Source organism: Patagioenas fasciata, chromosome 11 (genome assembly GCF_037038585.1).
Source record: "Patagioenas fasciata isolate bPatFas1 chromosome 11, bPatFas1.hap1, whole genome shotgun sequence".
Classification (NCBI taxonomy): Eukaryota; Metazoa; Chordata; class Aves; order Columbiformes; family Columbidae; genus Patagioenas; species Patagioenas fasciata.
In genome coordinates, this window is record NC_092530.1 from 3,627,827 (window position 1) to 3,644,421 (window position 16,595).

General features: G+C 50.6%; 1 protein-coding gene across 1 annotated transcript; it reads left to right on the forward strand.

Annotated features, from left to right (window-relative positions):
* The first annotated feature begins 10,208 nt into the window (after positions 1–10,208).
* Positions 10,209–11,171, forward strand: LOC136106527 (olfactory receptor 14C36-like). Its single transcript, XM_065846879.1, has one exon. It carries the CDS (start codon positions 10,209–10,211, stop codon positions 11,169–11,171), a length of 963 nt encoding a protein of 320 aa, XP_065702951.1.
* The last annotated feature ends 5,424 nt before the right edge of the window (positions 11,172–16,595 follow it).

Below are 16,595 nucleotides of genomic sequence, written 5' to 3' on the forward strand. Positions count from 1 at the left end.
TCCCATGCTGTTCTACACAGTCCTGCATCTACCCCTCTTTCCCTGTGGGAAATTCTGGATTGTGGTCTCAGAAGTGCCAGAGTGATCAGAGAGGATGAGAGGTTCCCTCAGAAGGGCAGACGTCAAACCCATCTTCAGGAATGGCAGGAAGGAGAACTGGGAGAATGACAGGCTGGTCAGCCTACGTCTGTCCCTGGGAAGGTGACGAGTCACATTCTCCTGCAGCCATCACCAAGCAGTTGTAGGACAAGGAAGGGATTGCTGAACCCAAATGGGCAGGGGAAAGAAAGGCATGTTGTGTACATCGAGTTTTGCAAGGCCCCAGACATGGTCTCCTGTGGTGGCCTTAGAGCAGCTTGGGAAGATCTGGGATAAAGATGCGGATGTTGTGATGGGTGGGAAGTTGGCTGGATGACCAAGCCCAAATATCATCAGTGGTACAAAGTCCTGTGTTTAGTCGGTTTCTAGTGGCATTCCTCAGTGATGAGTACTGGGGCCAACACTGTTGAATGTCTTTATTCTGCCCCTGCATCGTGTCATGGAGCACATTTTCAGCTCCTTTGTGGATGATGCAAAACTGGGCAGAGGCCTAAAACAACCTCACCTGGTGGACCCTGTCTTGAGCAGGAGAGTGAGACAAGATGATGTTCAGGGCTCTCTTCAAACCTGAGTTATTCTAGGATTCAATGAATCTTTACCTTAGAGAGGTGTCTGAAGACAGAAGATGTAGTCCTTACCAGTTAAAAGAATGAATCCTGCCTGCAGTTGCTAACCTAAAATATGTAAATCCTCTCAGTTGTGGTAAGTCTGCTCTGCTAACAGAGATAAAAGTGACTTTTAAAACACCTAATCAGAACCTGCAAAGAATTCTGTCCTTGCAGCGCAGACACTCTGGAACCTGCACAATTAGTTGAGCCTTTTTTTAACATCTGTCTCAAGACTGTTACATAAAGTGTCCTTTAGCTGAACTTTGCTCCTTATACACTCATTATAATACTAAAATACACATCCCCAGGATAAGAGACTGGGGTCAGCCTGGGATCCTTCCTCAACAAGCATGTGTAGTGGTAAAATGATTATGTAACCCATATGCCAGTGTGTAAACACTTGGCTCTTTAGGGCTGCCGGGAGGGTCTGAATGTAGGGATAAGATTTTGGATATAATAGATATTCTTTTTCTATCTATTGTGCTGGTTTTATTCCAGCATCCAGACTTCCACAACTCTGGAATAAACAATATCTCATCTCCAGGTGTGGGATTGGCTTTGCACTTCGGATACTGAGGTCGCAATTAGAGACCAGGAAAAAGAAAAAAAAAATAAAATAAAAGAGGCAGGAGAGGACATAGAAAAGGTGTCAACATTTCAAATTCCCATAAAGAATGCTTCTCCACTCAGATCTCTACTAGGAAATAGATTTGATCAATTTGATAAAACAAGCATGTTTTTATCTAGTAAGGTCCTGGTCCATAATGAGGGTGATGGATGGGTATGGGATTATGAGGTCACTTGTGTCTCAGAAATTCATAATTGAGTTGGAAGACCATGGCTGTGAAGGGGACAGTGAGATTAGTTCTGTCTGGGGAGGTGACAGCCCAGCAGCAGGAATAGAGCTGGGAAGGTATCTCTGCCAAAGTACCCACAGGCCCTGCTCAGGAAGAGGTCTTGGAGATGGGTTGTCATGCCCGTTCCACCTGAGAACTTTATGGGACAGCATCAGAGACATGGTTGTGTCTGTCAGAGAAGCTGAAAGGCCAGCAGCACTCATGGGATTTAGAAGATCATGGTGAGGTTACTTTTCTCTGGTCAGGTAAAAGACCACAAGACGCCTGTTGGACATGAGGAAAAGGTTCTTCACCCAGAGGTGCTGGACACTGGAACAGGCTCCCCACGAAGGTGTCACGGCCCCAAACCTGGGCCCCTGAATGATGTGACAGAGTGAACCTTCATCTCCTTTGTGGATGGTGCAAAGCTGGGCAGAGGCCTTGGACAACCTCACCGGGTTCACCCTGCCCTGAGCAGGACACTGAGACAAGATGATGTTCAACCTGAGTTACTCTGTGATTCAAGGAATCTTTCCCTTGGAAAGGTTTTGGAAGACAGAATAGGTGGAGGAACAAGAAAAAAGCAAAACAAAACAAAAAAAGAGGTAGAGTAGGAGACCTGAAAGTTGTCAAATAGACAGAGCAGTTCCTGAGAAGAATGTTTCTCTACTCAAATTGTTAGCAGGAAATCTATAATCAGCTCCCCAAACTCCCTGTTCTGCTCATTGGCCCCTGGGATTTACAGCACATTTCTTTACATCAGACTCTGCACTGAAGTTTGCACTGATTGTTACAGCTTCTTCGCAGGAATCGCTTCATGGTTCCTTAGAGGACTGGACGTAAACAGGCATTGGGGAATTTTTAATTAGAGGAAATAAAAAAGGAGGAAAAAAAAAAAAAACACAATAGAATTTAATGATGTTTACCAGTTCTATGGTTAAATTAAGCAGTTTCCAGCGAGGTCCGTTGCCATAATTGAAGAGTTGCCTGTAGGGAGTACGAGAGCAACTGCTGAGAGACTTTACCTGCCTGAAGCTCAAAGCAGAGTGAGAGCTGAGAGGCTCTGAATGAGCAAAGAGTGAGAGGTGAAGAACCTCTGGGGAGCGATGGAAAGTGCCAATGTCCAGACAGGCTTCTGAAGAGATGAGTTCAGACATGGTGAGCTGAATAAGGACAGGGAGAAACTCCTGGATGTTCGGGGATTAAATACACATCGTGATAGACAGAGTTCTGGCAATGCAAGCACAGGGAAAGGCCAATGTTTCATCTCCTGCAGTCCATACACATTCTGAAAATTCATATTTGAGCAGGATAGAAATTCCACAGACATTTCATTGGAAATTTTGTATTATTTCACCTGATGAAAAAATGAGTGGGTTTTTTCTGGATGCTGTTGTTATTGTTGGTTTGGTTTTTCAGTTTTGAGGGGAGTTCTCAGGTTTTCAGGCTGAGCTCCATGGTCTCACTATAAGCACCCAGTGCAAACCTCGAGAGACCCCTGCGTACCTGAGGTGTTTGCCTGGGACTGGCAGGTATCAGACCCCACTGATAGAGCCACGTCGCTTTTGTCATTTACATCTAGTGTTCAAGATTTGTGTACTTAATTAGGTAAGTTTCAGGAGTATGGGTAAAGAGGCAGGTATGTGAAGAAGTGATAGAAGAATTTTCTATTTGATATTGTAGAATCAGAAACATTTCAGTTGGAAGAGACTCTCAGGATCATTGAGTCCAAACATAACTTTACTCTATCCCTAAACCATGTCCCTAAGAACCTTGTCTAAACTTATTTTAAAGCACTCCAGCACTGCCCTGGGCAGCCTATTCCAATGCCTGAAAACGTTTTTTGTCAATTATTTTTTCCTAATATCCAATCTTAACCTCCTCTGGTGCAATTTAGGACCATTTTGTCTTCTCCGATCACTTGCTACTTGGGAGAAGAGAACAACATCTCCCATGCCCCATCCTCCTTTCAGGTAGGCCAGAGAACAAGGAGGTCTCCCCTCAGCCTCCTGTTCTCCAGGCTGAACAGCCCCAGCTCCCTCAACTGCTCCTCATCACATGTATGCTCTGACCCCTCAGCAGCTTCATCACCTCCTCTGCACTCTCTCTAGTGCCTCACTGTCCTTATGATGAGGGGCCCAAAAAGTAAAGACAGGATTCAAGCTGTGGCCTCACCAGCACCAAGAACAGTGGCACAATCACTGCTGGCCACATTATTCTTGATACAAGCCAGGATGCTGGTGGCCTTTTTGGCCACCTGGGCACACACTGGCTCATGTTCAGTTGCTGTCAGTCTACACCCCCAGATACCTTTCCTCCAGGCAGCTTTCCAACCACTCTTCCCCAAGGCTGTAGCATTCATGGGGTTGTGGAGACTCAAGTGCAGGACCCAGAACTTACGTACATGATATGCATGCTCATAACTCATCTGTACAATGGAAACACTGGATTCTGACTTAGTGTCCTTGTGTTGAGGGATGAACAACCTCTCTCAGCTGGGGTGAAGGGCCAGTGCAGGAAATGGTGGTTTTGAGGGGCTGGTCTGTGATGACTGGGGAAGCTGCCCCAGGACAGTCCCATGAACATGGGCACACACCAGACCCTGCTCTGCTGGTCCTTCAGGGCTCTCCCAGGAGGCCTGGCTGGGAGAGGACACTGCTGTGTGCCAGCCCTGCACACTCACACACTTCAGCTGTTCACTGGTGTTTTCTTCTCTGGGGCATTTGCCAGTTTAGCCCTCCCACCCCCTCCTGAATTGTGCCAGCCCCCTGCCCTCTCCCCAGCCCAGCCCAGCAGAGCAGCCACACTGGAACTGGTCCCACAGCAGTGGGGACCAGTGAGAATGAAGGACAGTGAGAATGTTCATCCAACCGGCACGCTGAGAGGATCTCCAGCCCAGGCAGCTTGCAGACCCAGCTCCAGACTTGCCCCCCAGGACAGCATGAGATGTTTGGCCTAGGGGATCCTCAGGAAGGTCCTGCTGCCACAGTGCCAGGGCCACCTGCCCCAAGCTGCCACCTGCAGCAAAGGGTTTCTCTTTCTGTGTCTTTTCTGCACACATACAGTGCTCCACTCTTCTCCTGGAACAACCCATCTCCCCACAGAGGCCTTTCCCAAGAGAGCTGATCTGTGATGACCTGGCCAGCTGTTCCTGCACCCCCTTCCCATGCTCCATACATCCCCGAGCTGGTGGTGCTGCTCAGCAGAGCAAGTGGGCTGTGGTGCCCAGGGCCATGGGGTGAGTCTGCAGACTCATACTGGTCAGGATGGGAGGAAGAACCAGCTCAGGGTGGCTCCTGCTCACTGAGCACACAGACATGGCTCTTGAAGCTCCAGATATCTCAGAGAGAACAAACAAGTCAGTGCAGGGTCCTTTATTTCATTTAAACACACAGAAAGTACGGCTCTTTATTCACACAAACACTATGGGACACACCAGACAGGTAGATATGGACACAGCCATAAGAAGACAATGTTTGAACTAGTAATGTGTGATATTACAAGTGACATGCAGAAGGAGAAGCTCAGTTCATTACTACTTTAGAGAATCGAACAGTCATCAGTTTCCTTATAGACTCCTTGAGTTCCCTGTTCCGCATGCTGTAGATGAGGGGGTTCACTGCCGGAGGCACCACCGAGTACAGAACAGACACCACCAGATCCAGGGATGGGAAGGAAATGGAGGGGGGATTCAGGGAGGCAAACATGGCAGTGCTGACAAACAGGGAGACCACGGCCAGGTGAGGGAGGCAGGTGGAAAAGGCTTTGTGCCGTCCCTGCTCAGAGGGGATCCTCAGCACGGCCCTCAAGATCTGCACATAGGACAGCACAATGAAAATGAAACACATGAAAGTTAAAGATCCACTGAACTCAAGAAGCCCAAGTTCCCTGAGGTAGAAGTGTGAGCAGGAGAGCTTGAGGATCTGGGGGATTTCGCAGAAGAACTGGCCCAGGGCATTGCCCTTGCACAGGGGCAGTGAAAATGTATTGGCCGTGTGCAGCAGAGCATTGAGAAACCCAGTGGCCCAGGCAGCTGCTGCCATGTGGACACAAGCTCTGCTGCCCAGGAGGGTCCCGTAGTGCAGGGGTTTGCAGATGGCAACGTAGTGGTCGTAGGACATACCCTTTCTCAAATACAATATCCCAGAGGTGCTGCCAGCATCACTGAGTGGCTCAGATTTGGCAAGGAGTGGGTCCATCTTGGAGCAGCTGAAATTGGCTCTGTCTGATGTCGGTCAGACTCCTGTTGTGTTCTCAGAGAGGTGACAACTGTAGCACACCCACACTCACCCCCAGTTCCAAGACTTTGCCATGTAAGTCTAGTACAGGGTGACAATGTGTTGGGTGTTACAAACTACTTATCATGGAGAAGAAATGGACCTTCTGTCGGCAACTCGAGCAAGTCACCACTTAATGACCAGGTTCCTATGGGGAACTGTAATTGTCCTGACATTCACTGACCAGGCAAAGTTGCAGGTGCTGACAGTCCAGAGGATCTTGGGCCCCTGCTTAGCATGGCTGCCTGTTGGGACAACAAGGGTGATGTTCACCTGGTTCTGGAACTGAGAAACAAGAAAGAGCTGGTGAGGGATGTGAACATCAGTGTCCACCTTGGTTGTTGTGACACCGACACAGTGGGGTTCCAGTCAGCAGAGGGGAAGGAGGAAGGCCATCAGCAGAGCACAGGCTGGTGGGCTCCAGAGGAGAAGACTTTGACATACTGGGGATGGCGGCCAATAAAGGTGGTGACATGGAAGTGGGTGTGAAGGGTGAAGGAGCTCAGGAAATCTGATCAGCCTTACAGGACAGCCTGCTCCAAGCACAAGAATGATCTCTCCAAGTACCCATGAACAGAAGCATTGATCTTGTGAGGCTGCTCGTCTGAACTGATGGAGCTGCAGGGAGGAGATGCAGCTCCTCACTCTCCTGTTACTCAATTTCAGCCCTAACCTTCCATCTGTCAACCACTGTAACATTACTCTGCTGCTTTGGTCCAGCAGCGCTGGGGAGGTTGCAGCAGTGCAGGAGTAGCCTGAGAGTGCTTGAAGGGTGGTTTCAGAGGTGGTGGAGGTTTTCTGCGTAGTGGGAAACAGCATGAGAAAGAAATAATGGCCCAAAGTGCAGCTGGGGAGGTCCAGGCTGGACATGAGCAGAAAGGAAGCTGACTGGAAGGGCAGTGGAGCAGGTCAGCAGAGAGAGTCTGCATCAGCCCAAGGCTTTGTGCTCCAAGGAACAGCTGGGGAGGATGGAGAGATCTCAGCAAAGGGAGGAAGATGCTCAGACAAGAGAAAGGTGGGGCAGCAGGAGGGATGTCTCCAGCCTGCAGGGAAAGAGGTGCAGGGGATGCCATAGCACAGGACAGGCTGTGGTGGAGATGATCAAGGGCTGTAAAGAGGCTGAAAGCCCCAGCAGACATGAGCTCCTTCTCCCCTTGGCTATGGCTGTTGTCTGCACCTCTGATGCCTGTGAGGAGACACCTTGTCCTTCCAGCACAGGGACCTCATGGCCTCCATGTCCCCAGCCAGGAACCTGGGAGGTGTGGGATCATAGTCCTGCCCTTGGCCTTGCACAGCCCCACATCACACTGTCCCAGGAAGGGCCCTGGGCAACATGGGAGGGACAGGATCTGAATTCTCAGGGCTGGGTGTAAGGGCTTGGCCCTTTGGTTAATGAAACACATCCAGGTTAACTGCCCATCAGAGAGACATTTACTTTGCTTTTCCTGACCAGTCATCATGGCCTCCAGTTTTCTGCTCTGAACAACACTGGGGACAATTTCTCAGTTGTGTCCCTCAGTTGGACCCATTAACATTACAAATAATCTGGATGTTTGAATCTGACATTCACTTCTTGAGAGGTTTCATCACCTTTCCCTCAGCTTCTGAGGTCCATGGACACAGCACAAAATGCACCAAAGGTGTCATTGAAGTGCCTTGGGCTGCTCCTGTGCTGCTGAGCTGGGCTGGGCTCCTGGGACAGAGGGAGCTCCTGGCAAGCGGCAGCGCTGCAGAGAGACAGCTCTGCCCAGGAGCAGCTCCTCTGCACAGCGCAGCAGGGCTGAGGGCTCTGCCTGCAGCACCGAGGGCACAGGAACCAGGCAGAGAGAGGGGAAAGGCAATGTAGGTTGTTTGTTGCTGAGGGCTCACTGAGAGACAAATCTTCACAGTTGTAACACGGTAAGTCACTTGCTCTATGTCAATACAGCTGCATTTCCTTGAGGGATCTCCTAAAGCTGGCAAATGCACAGTTTGCAGGATCTGCCAGGTCTCCACAGTATCTCATTTGTAGAGAAGAACACTCTCCAGAGCAGGGCTTCCCTGCTGCACTGTCAGTGAGGAAGGGCATGACGGCAAATTCTGCTGAGGGTGACTGCAGGGGGAGCACCCAGGGGTGCCCAGGGCTGTCCTGCAGAGCAGGGTCCCTGCACCCCAGGGCTGTGCCAGGGCAGGGACTCTGCCGCCTGCCAGGGTCAGCGCTCAGCCTGCCCGGGGAGATCACAAAACAAGGAGGGGGAAGCTGTCGCATGAAGGAGCAAACCCTATTGGGCACGAAAGGTGTTTCTGCTGTGGAGAGGGTGCTGTGTTGGTCAGAGCTGCTCACAGCTCCAGATCACCCCCAGAATTTTTCCAAGGGGATGCCTCAAGGACAAGATCAATGCAAGGATTAGCAGACAGATAAGTAGCTTTCCAGTCTTTTCAGTTTCCTATCCCAAGGGGTGGAGGGTGCAGGAAAGGATAAACTGAAAATGAGCTCTCCTGCTTAACTAAGTCACTGAGACTCCTGAACTGTAACTCTGAGTGATCAGTGCATCTGCCAGAAGGCTCATAACATCCCTTCACCACCCCTCTGCCTGTGCACAGCACCTGCATCACCTTTGCTGGACCCGTCAGCCTCAGTCTGACCTGTCCTGTTTTCCAGCCTGCAAACAGGAAGATGCCCCCAGGCAGTGCCCTGTGAACAGGCAGGATCTGTAGGGGCAGGGGGAGGGTACAGAGGGTGGGATGGGGTCTGTGAGCACTGACAGGGAAGAGACATGGACAGGGAAACACCTCCCAGGGGGAGAATGATCAGAAATGAGAGGAAATTAGACCTGGAATTCTATGGGAGGGAGAACAGAGAGAAGTCCCTGTGATCCCCTGCAGTGCAGATCCCTCCTGTGAGCAGCCCCCTGGCCTCCTGTCCCACCCAGCAAAGCCTCTGCCCTCAGGGCCGGGGGCTCCAAGGCATGAAGTAGCTCCTGTGCAGCCAGAGCTCCAGTTCCTCTGCAGAGCACAGGGGCTGAGAGCAGCTGCCCGGCAATGGTGGTGTCTGGGAGGTGGCTGCACAGCTGGGGAAGGGTGACGCTGTCTGAGTGCCTGGCTGCCTCTGCCCTGGCCTCTCTCACACCCACCCTCACGGGATGTTTCCTTCTTGCTCCCCTGCTCTGGGTCACTGCTGTTGGGATCTTCTTCTTGCTGTCAGGCTCTCTGGGGATGGCAGTTTCAGCTGCAGAGTCACAGCCTGATCTTGTGGGTCCTTTTCTGCAGGTGTGTCCATGGGAACACGTGTCCCAGCTTTGCTCTGACCTGTGGGGCTGTGGGCAATGCAGTCTGTGGGGCTGGGGAATGAGCTGAGTCTCCCTGAATCAAATGCCATCATTAGGACCCTTGTCTGTTTCGTTGAGGTTTCCTTCCAGAAGTGAGGTTCCATCCAGGACGGAAACCTGTCCTACAGCATCTGTGTGTTATCTGAAAGCCCCTCAGAGAAGTGCAGAGATGCTGCAACCAAGAAAATGCTTTTTAGGAAAGGATGAGACTTGTTTTGGTTCCATCCGACAAAGCTGAACCCCAGGACTGTCCCCTGCCCCCCGTTCCCATGTCCCCTGCTGCAGAGCAGGGCTGACTCCTCGGCAGCATCTGTGTGTTATCTGAAGGCCCCATGGAGAAGCACAGAGCTACTGTGACAAAAAAAATGCTGTTGGGTTTGTGAGATGAGCCGTGTGTGTCCTGGGCTGAATGTGGGGAGCTGAGACGTTAGGAAAGGGTGAGACATGTCGTGGTCTGAGGTGGATCCCTCTGCTCTCAGCAGTGCCTGGTGGCTTTCCAGGGTAACATGGGAGTGTGATCAGGCTCCATCTCATAAAGGCGCCAGGCCAGGGCAGCTGGAGCAAGACAGAGGGACAGAGCAGCTGCCCTCACTCTGCACTGACCCACAGGCATCCTCTGGTCTAGCAGGACTCGCTCTGTTCTCCCTGAGTGCACCAGAAATGCTGAGGGTTTCTGACACCCAAGAACACTTTCATGGGTGGGAGGGCAGAAGGAGCTGTAGAAACACCAAACCTCTCAAACGCCGTTTCTCAGGCCTGGAGGTGCAGATGCTGACAGCCCCTTCTGCACCAGGAGCGGTTCCAGCTGACAAAGCTGAACCCCAGGACTGGCCCCTGCCCCACCCAATCACACAGGGTCAGGCTGAGTCCTCGAGAGCCCCTGTGCAGAGACCCTGCTCTTCATTGCACACTCATCAAGCACCGACGAGGGCTCCAGCCAGGACGTTTTCCTGAAAAAAGGAAAGTGTCTCTTTGTGGGAGGGTCTGTGGGAAATGGCTTTGGTTTCTCCCAGAGAAGTCTCATCTAAACCATCACTGTCTTTTCCTCCTTGCAAAGGTCCTCATGCCCAGAGACAGCAAATGTCCAACAGCAGCTCCATCACCCAGTTCCTCCTCCTGCCATTCACAGACACACGGGAGCTGCAGCTCTTGCACTTCTGGCTCTTCCTGGGCATCTACCTGGCTGCCCTGCTGGGCAACGGCCTCATCATCACCACCATAGCCTGGGACCAGCACCTCCACACCCCCATGTACTTCTTCCTGTTCAACCTCTCCCTCCTTGACCTGGGCTGCATCTCCACCACTCTCCCCAAGTCCACGGCCAACTCTCTATGGGATACCAGGGTCATTTCCTATGCAGGATGTGCTGCACAACTGTTTCTTTTTGTCTTTTTTATTTCAGCAGAATTTTACCTTCTCACCATCATGTCCTACGACCGCTACATTGCCATCTGCAAACCCCTGCACTACGGGACCCTCCTGGGCAGCAGAGCTTGTGTCCACATGGCAGCAGCTGCCTGGGCCAGTGGGTTTCTCACTGCTCTGCTGCACACGGCCAATACATTTTCACTGCCACTGTGCAAGGGCATTGCTGTGGACCAGTTCTTCTGCGAAGTTCCCCACATCCTCAAGCTCTCCTGCTCATATACCTATCTCAGAGGTATTTTTCTTATTGTGATTGCTGTCTGTTTAGGAATTGGGTGTTTTACTTTCATTCTTTTCTCCTATGTGCAGATTTTCAGGGCCGTGCTGAGGATCCCCTCTGAGCAGGGACAGCACAAAGCCTTTTCCACGTGCCTCCCTCACCTGACCGTGGTCTCTCTGTTTGTCAGCACTGGTTCATTTGCTAACCTGAGGCCCCCCTCCATCTCCTCCGCATCCCTTGATCTGGTGGTGCCTGTTCTGTACTCGGTGGTGCCTCCAGCAGTGAACCCCCTCATCTACAGCATGAGGAACCAGGAGCTCAAGGATGCCCTGAGGAAACTCATGGCTGGATTCTTTTCAAAGGCATTACACTTCCCATCTTCTGTGTATCACTCATGACATAACTCACGACAGGTCCAGTCTGTCTTTTTTATATTTTATAGTTATAGATGAATGTTTGAAGTTGGGGGAAATTTTGTTTGATTTTGCTTTTTTAACTGTGATGATATTGCCCATAAAGAAATGTTATTATTCATCACACTTCTAATTCTCTGTACACCTTTATAGTTCGAGTCACAGACCTTGTAAATGAGAATTCGTGCTCTCTGTGTACTTAAACAAAAGAAATGACCCCGCAGTGAATTGTTTGTCTGAGATCTTTCCACCTTTTTGAAGCTCAATATGAGGTGTCTGTGTGTGAAGATGGAGGAAACAGTCCCAGCAGAGCAGCTCTGCCAGGCAGCACCAGACTTGTTCTTTCCAGAATCCTTCTCTTTGCACTTCCCCACTCTCCTTCTCAACCCTTGTGTTGGTGCAAGGCCTGAGCTCTCCCAAGGCTTGGTGACCGTCCTGTTGTGTGTCAGTGCTGTGACCAGGACAGGCAATGGGCACTGCTGTGACAGAGCTGGCCTCAGAACAGCATCTCCATCAGCAAGGGCATCTCCTTAACACAGTGCCCAAAGGTTTGGATCTTCTTCCAGAGCTGTTTTAAAGAACATGCCTAAGGAACAGACTTACAAGATGGTCATTGCTTTGCTTGTTTCTCTGTGGGCTCAGTGTGATGAAATCAGGGTCCCAGTGTGGCTTTTGAGGGAGTCGGGCTGTTTGTTCAGGTGTTGCTTGTTGGTGGCCATCACCCACACACATGATGAATACAGCAGGGTCCATCTGAACACCCTCCATGGCCACCCAAGAGTTTGTGTGGGATGGGTCAGCGGCAGTGACCGCCATCAGCTGGGGCTGCCTCCCAGCCTGACCAGTACAGCCCCGCAGAGTCACCACAGCCGGGGCACCACAGCCCACTTGATCTATAGAGCAAAACCCCCAGCTCGGGGCTGTGGGGAGCATGGGGACAGGGGGCAGGAATGGCAGCCAGGCCAGTGCAGGTGTGCTCTCCCTAGGGAAAGGCTTTGTGGGGAGATGGGATGTCCCAGGAGAAGAGCAGGACACAGTGTGTGTGGAAGAGAGACATGGAAACAGTCTGTCATGCTGCCGGGTGCTAGCTTGGGGCTGTTGCCTCTTGCAGTCACCATTTTGATCACTGTCCTCTCACCACAGCTCAGAGAGCTTGTTCTTCCCCCCATGGAAGGACAGCAGATGACTAGGTCAGAAGTCCAGGTGTGCACTGAGGGGACACTTGTGCACCCACATCCTGTGTGGGGTGAAGTGACCCCAAATAAGCACAAATGCCATCAGCTATTCCTGTGGGGGCTATGGAGGCCTGTGGGACAGTGTATCAAGGTCACTTCATGTTGAAAGTGACTTCTCCAAGAAACCACCTGAATGTAGCACTGGGATGCGCTTCCTTGAACTGAGGTGAGTGTGACCTCCGTGGGGACCTGATACAGCTCCGCCACCCAGACCCAGCTGCTGCCCAGTTTTGTGACTGACGACGACACCATCTCTGCTCACAGACGTCTTAGGACTATTTCCTGCAACTCTTGCATATACTGTTTGCATTTTGGAGTCATTTGTCCCCTCCCTGTTCACATGGGCATCCCACTGCTCTCTACCCCAGTGTAGACAGGCACAAGGCCTTCTTCACCTCTACCTCTCACCAATGCCACTGTTTTCTACAGCACCCTCATCCTTGACTGGGGGATGCCCAGAACGGCCTTCCCGAGATAGTTCAACAAAGTCTTTTTTCAACACCATCCCCACATCCCTGCTCAATGCCCTCATCCACAACCTAAGGACCAGAAAGATTGGGTACAAGTGAGGCATTGAGAAAAATGGTCAGGAAAGCTTTGAGGTGCACAGAGAGCCCATCAACATGTTGCCCAGCTGTTCTCTTCTGAACAAGCCCAGAAGATCTGGACAGCATTTGCTGTGTCCCAGAAACTCACCTGGAAGGTTGTGTTATGAAGAAAAGGTTTGGTCTGGGAAGGGACAGACAGGTGCTGGTGGAACTGGCTGGTGTGACCGTGAGACATCTCTCAAGCACCCTAGAAAAGTCCTGGCTCTCAGGGAGGTTGCATGGTCCTCTGAGAAAGAAAATATCAAAAATGACTTATCATAGAATCATAGAATAATTGTGGTTGGAAGGGACCCTTAAGATCATTAAGTCCAACCATAACCTATATCTGGCACTAAAACATATCGCTAAGTGCATCATCTATATGTCTTTCAAACACCTTCAGTGATGGTGACTCCACAACCTTGTTGGGCAGTCTGTTCGGTTGCTTCTAAACCCTTTCCCGAAAGAATTTTTTCCTAATATCCAATCTAAATCTCCCCGTGTGCAGCTTGAGGCCATTTCCTCTTGTCCTATCACTTGCAACTTGGGAGAAGAGACCAACACCCACCATGATGAAACCTCCTTTCAGGCAGTTGTGGACAGCGACAAGGTCTCCCCTCAGCCTCCTTTTGTCAAGGCTGAACAGCCCCAGCTCCCTCAACTGCTCCTCATAAGACTGGTGCTCCAGACCCTTCACCAGCCTTGTCACCCTCCTCTGAACTCTCTCCAGCACTTCAATGTCTTCCTTGCCATGAGGGGCCTAAAACTGACCCCAGGATTCAAGGTGCAGTCTCACCAGTGCCGAGTACAAAGGGATGATCACTTCTCTAGTCCTGCTAAAGCTCAGATTGAATCAAGGCTTGAACACCTTGGTGTGACCCAGTTGGTGACAGGTTGGACTGCAGACTCCTGAGGTCCCTTCATCCTCAGTTCTCTTATGGTCCCATTGTGATGTTGGGCTCTGTTTCTAACTGGAGCAGAGCAGATGATGATGGGGCAGGATCCACCTGTGGTGTAGGTGACCATCTAAACCAACATCTCAGCCAGTGAACTCGCCAACACCTCAGTGTGACTCGCTCTGGGCAAAGTGCGAGGAGTTCTGGGCAGGGAAGGTTTAGAGGGCATGGGGCGCTATGCAAGACACAAAATGATCTTGGCTTCATGCCTGCAAGCCCATCCGATGTCAGTTAATGTCAATGAAAATTAAAATAAGAAGAACTGAAGACAAAGATCCAAAACAAAGGAAGGTGTCAACACACTTTTCTTTATTTTTCTTTGTGGGGAGGTTCTGTTCTTTGAAAAGGAAAGAGTTTTGCAGAACTGGGCATGGATTTAGGACACAAATGTCTTCAGCTCCAGGGATACAAACACCTGGTGCCAGTGTAGATGCCCTGGGAACCCCTGCCCAGGCTCCACCTGCATTGCAAGGTGCTCTGGTCTCCCCAGGTCCTGTGTGACAGATGCCAATCCCAGGCCAGCACCTCAGGTACAGTGGGGCCCTAAAATGGCACTGGCTGTTCATGGTGACACAACTGATGACTGATGTCTGCCTGGAAAGGTGCACTTCTTTGTTGTTGTTTTTTGGTTTTGTGGTTTTCTTGTGGGGTTTTGTTTGTTTGTTTTTCTGTGTGTGTTTTTTGTGTTTGCTGTGTTTTTTTGGTTTTTTTGGTGTGTGTTTTTTTGGTGTGATTTCTGGTCTTGTTTTATTTTGTTTGTTTTTGGTTTTTTTTTACTTCTTAAAACAAACAAAGGAAAAAAGAAAAGCCACAAAAGTGAATTACCGGTAAGTGTACTAAGGATAGGAGAAGATATACTGGTCTTCCCCTGTTCTTCTATTACCAACACTCTATTATTTCATCTCCCTCATCATTCGGGAGTTTCCACCTCTCCTGATTAAATGTCCATGTCAAAGGACAACTTTCCAGCACTGTCTGGACGTTTGCCCTTCCCAGTGCTCTCAGGTTTCTCCTCCACTTGCTCTTTGGTCATTCAGTTCCTCTCAACTGTCTGGTTCCTGCTTCGAGCTTCAGGGAGTTACAAACTTCAGCCATTCTTCAGAGCTCTAATGAACATGGCAGTCAACACGTTCATTGTGTTTATTTCTATCCTTTCCCATCTCTCTGTCTAAACCAGTTCTTGTGTGGATGTCCCTTGTGGATGGCGGACCTCATCAGATCCAGCTTACACACACAGCTGAGGAAAGTGTTTTACTGTTTGTTAAACTGTGCAGTGTTTACACAGCAGAGCAGGTGGAGCTGGTGCACAGGAGCTGCAGCATCTTCTGCAGAGCTCAGTGGAGAAGTCTGATGTGAGGAAAAGTGATGCAATCTCTGGTGGCCAATGAGGGAACCGGCAGACTGGGGGTGGGGGGTGAGGAGCGAGGTTGTCCATACAGTGTCCAGCCTCAAGGGACTGTTCTCCTGCCTGTCCAGATGTCTTCAGGAGACCCTCGGGATCAGTGTCCAGCCTCAAGGGACTGTTCTCCTGCCTGTCCAGATGTCTTCAGGAGACCCTCGGGATCAATGTCCAGTGTAGAATGCTGCTGTCATTTCTTCTATACACTGAAAAATGACAGAAAATACCCTGGAAAGAAAAAAACCCTCCTTTATGAAATCTTCTTTGAAATCTTCATCACTAAGTGTCCCATTGAAACCTCTCCAGTTAGTTCTACAAGTCTTGAAGATTTGAATGAAATTACAGAAAGAAACATCACTCCTTAGGGCTTTATGTGTTTTAATGAGCCCCATGGCGTATTTGGTGCTGAGTCCATGAACCTCAGATACCAAGCACAGACTGAAGAAACTGCTCGAGAAGTCCAAGTCAGAAGCAAACTCCAAAGTACCTTGAAGCATTAATGGGCCCCACTGAGGGCTGTTACTGACAAAGCCTCCCCAGGGACTCGTTAGAGCAGAGAATTGGAGGCTGTGATTGCATCAGGCAAAGGCAAAGTGCAGCAGCTCTGATGCTGAGAAAACCCTTGGTTTGTTTGATGAAGGACAATGGCCAAGCCTTGAGCCCCTGCCCCTAGGAAGGGAGATCCTGTCCCTCACGTGTGGCTCAGGGCTCTTGGTGGGGATGTGGGGAGTGCGATGCCCAGTGCAGGACAACGGTGTGGCACTCCCTGGGGGTGCAAGGAGGCAATGGGGTGCCATGGCCATGACAACCATGTGTCTCCTCTTAGGCCTCTCTGTCAGGGACATCAGTCACAGCCAAGGGGACAAAGACCTTGGCTCTTGCAGGGACATCAGCCACAGCCAAGGGGACAAAGACCTTGGCTCTTTCAGGGACATCCAGCCTTGTCAATGCCCTTGGCCATCTCCACCACAGTCCATACTACACTGTCCCAGGCCTGTGGCTGTTTCCCCACAGGCTGCAGACACCCCATGTGCTTCCCCACCTTGTTCTCACCCCACTGTGTCCCCACCTGTGCTGCTGTCTGTCCATCCTCACCAGCTGTTCCTGGAAACACAAAGCCGTGGCTGATCCAGAGTTCTTCTGAATGATCACAGCACTGTGCTCAGAATGACATTTCTTTATCCTGAGCTCCACTCTGGACCTCCAGAGCTGCAGTTTCTGATGGTTTTCCT